Source organism: Trichinella spiralis, assembly GCF_000181795.1.
Source record: "Trichinella spiralis strain ISS 195 chromosome Unknown Scfld6777, whole genome shotgun sequence".
In the NCBI taxonomy this organism is placed as follows: Eukaryota; Metazoa; Nematoda; class Enoplea; order Trichinellida; family Trichinellidae; genus Trichinella; species Trichinella spiralis.
In genome coordinates, this window is record NW_003533716.1 from 1 (window position 1) to 802 (window position 802).

General features: G+C 35.7%; 1 protein-coding gene across 1 annotated transcript; it reads right to left on the minus strand.

Annotated features, from left to right (window-relative positions):
* Positions 1-29: 29 nt before the first annotated feature.
* Positions 30-737, minus strand: Tsp_15447 (eukaryotic translation initiation factor 2C 2; the record flags this gene model as incomplete). The annotated part of the gene is made up of 3 exons (XM_003365982.1): positions 30-186; positions 246-436; positions 501-737. Coding segments are annotated over 3 exons (585 nt in total), but the record flags the coding sequence as incomplete, so codon positions are not given.
* Positions 738-802: the final 65 nt, after the last annotated feature.

Here is an 802-nt window from a genome sequence, read left to right on the forward strand (position 1 = left end):
TGTGGTGGATTCTCCATCGTTGATATAGATTATGCAAAGTACATGATATTTTTAACTCTTTTGTGAAGTGCAATTATATTATCCAATTTTGCTTTCACGGATTCAGCTTTACTGGTGGAACTACTACTACTACTACTTTTACTGTTGCTGTCCTCATCAGAAAACTTTTCCACTAGACCAGACTTTCTAAAAAATAAGATCCAATAACTCATTCATTTTTAAATAAGTCAATTACTCAAACTTACAATGCTGCAAGAACATGATAACGAGCACGGGCGCAAACTAAATCTGCAAAATATACTGGTGCTGGTATACTGACAGAACGAGCACATCTACCATATAGATGGCATAAATAGTATGTAATCGATTGCATAGCATTCGCATCCATGTTGCTTTCATCAAACAGCACATGATATCGCGTCGGTCTACTAGTTCCCTGCAATTCAAATAATAATAATAATAATAATGATAAAGATTCAAAACATTTCACAAAGTCATACTTGAATTCCATGATGACTGCACAAAAAGAAATCATGTTCATCAGGAGATGTCACTACTCTATCGATAACAGTACCAGCAGGGATGTTTTTCCCGCGTCCTCGTGCTGCAGCTTCATCACAACAAAAAAATCGAGCATGATGTCGCTTTTGAACCACAATAAACGTAATTAACGGCCGGTAATTTGTTGCAACTGATCTGCAAGCCCTACGAAGAGCAGACAGTTCTTCTTCCAAAACCTTTTAAAAAAAATAAATTTTTACTTTGCTTTAATGAATGATACAACACAATTTCACCTGCATAA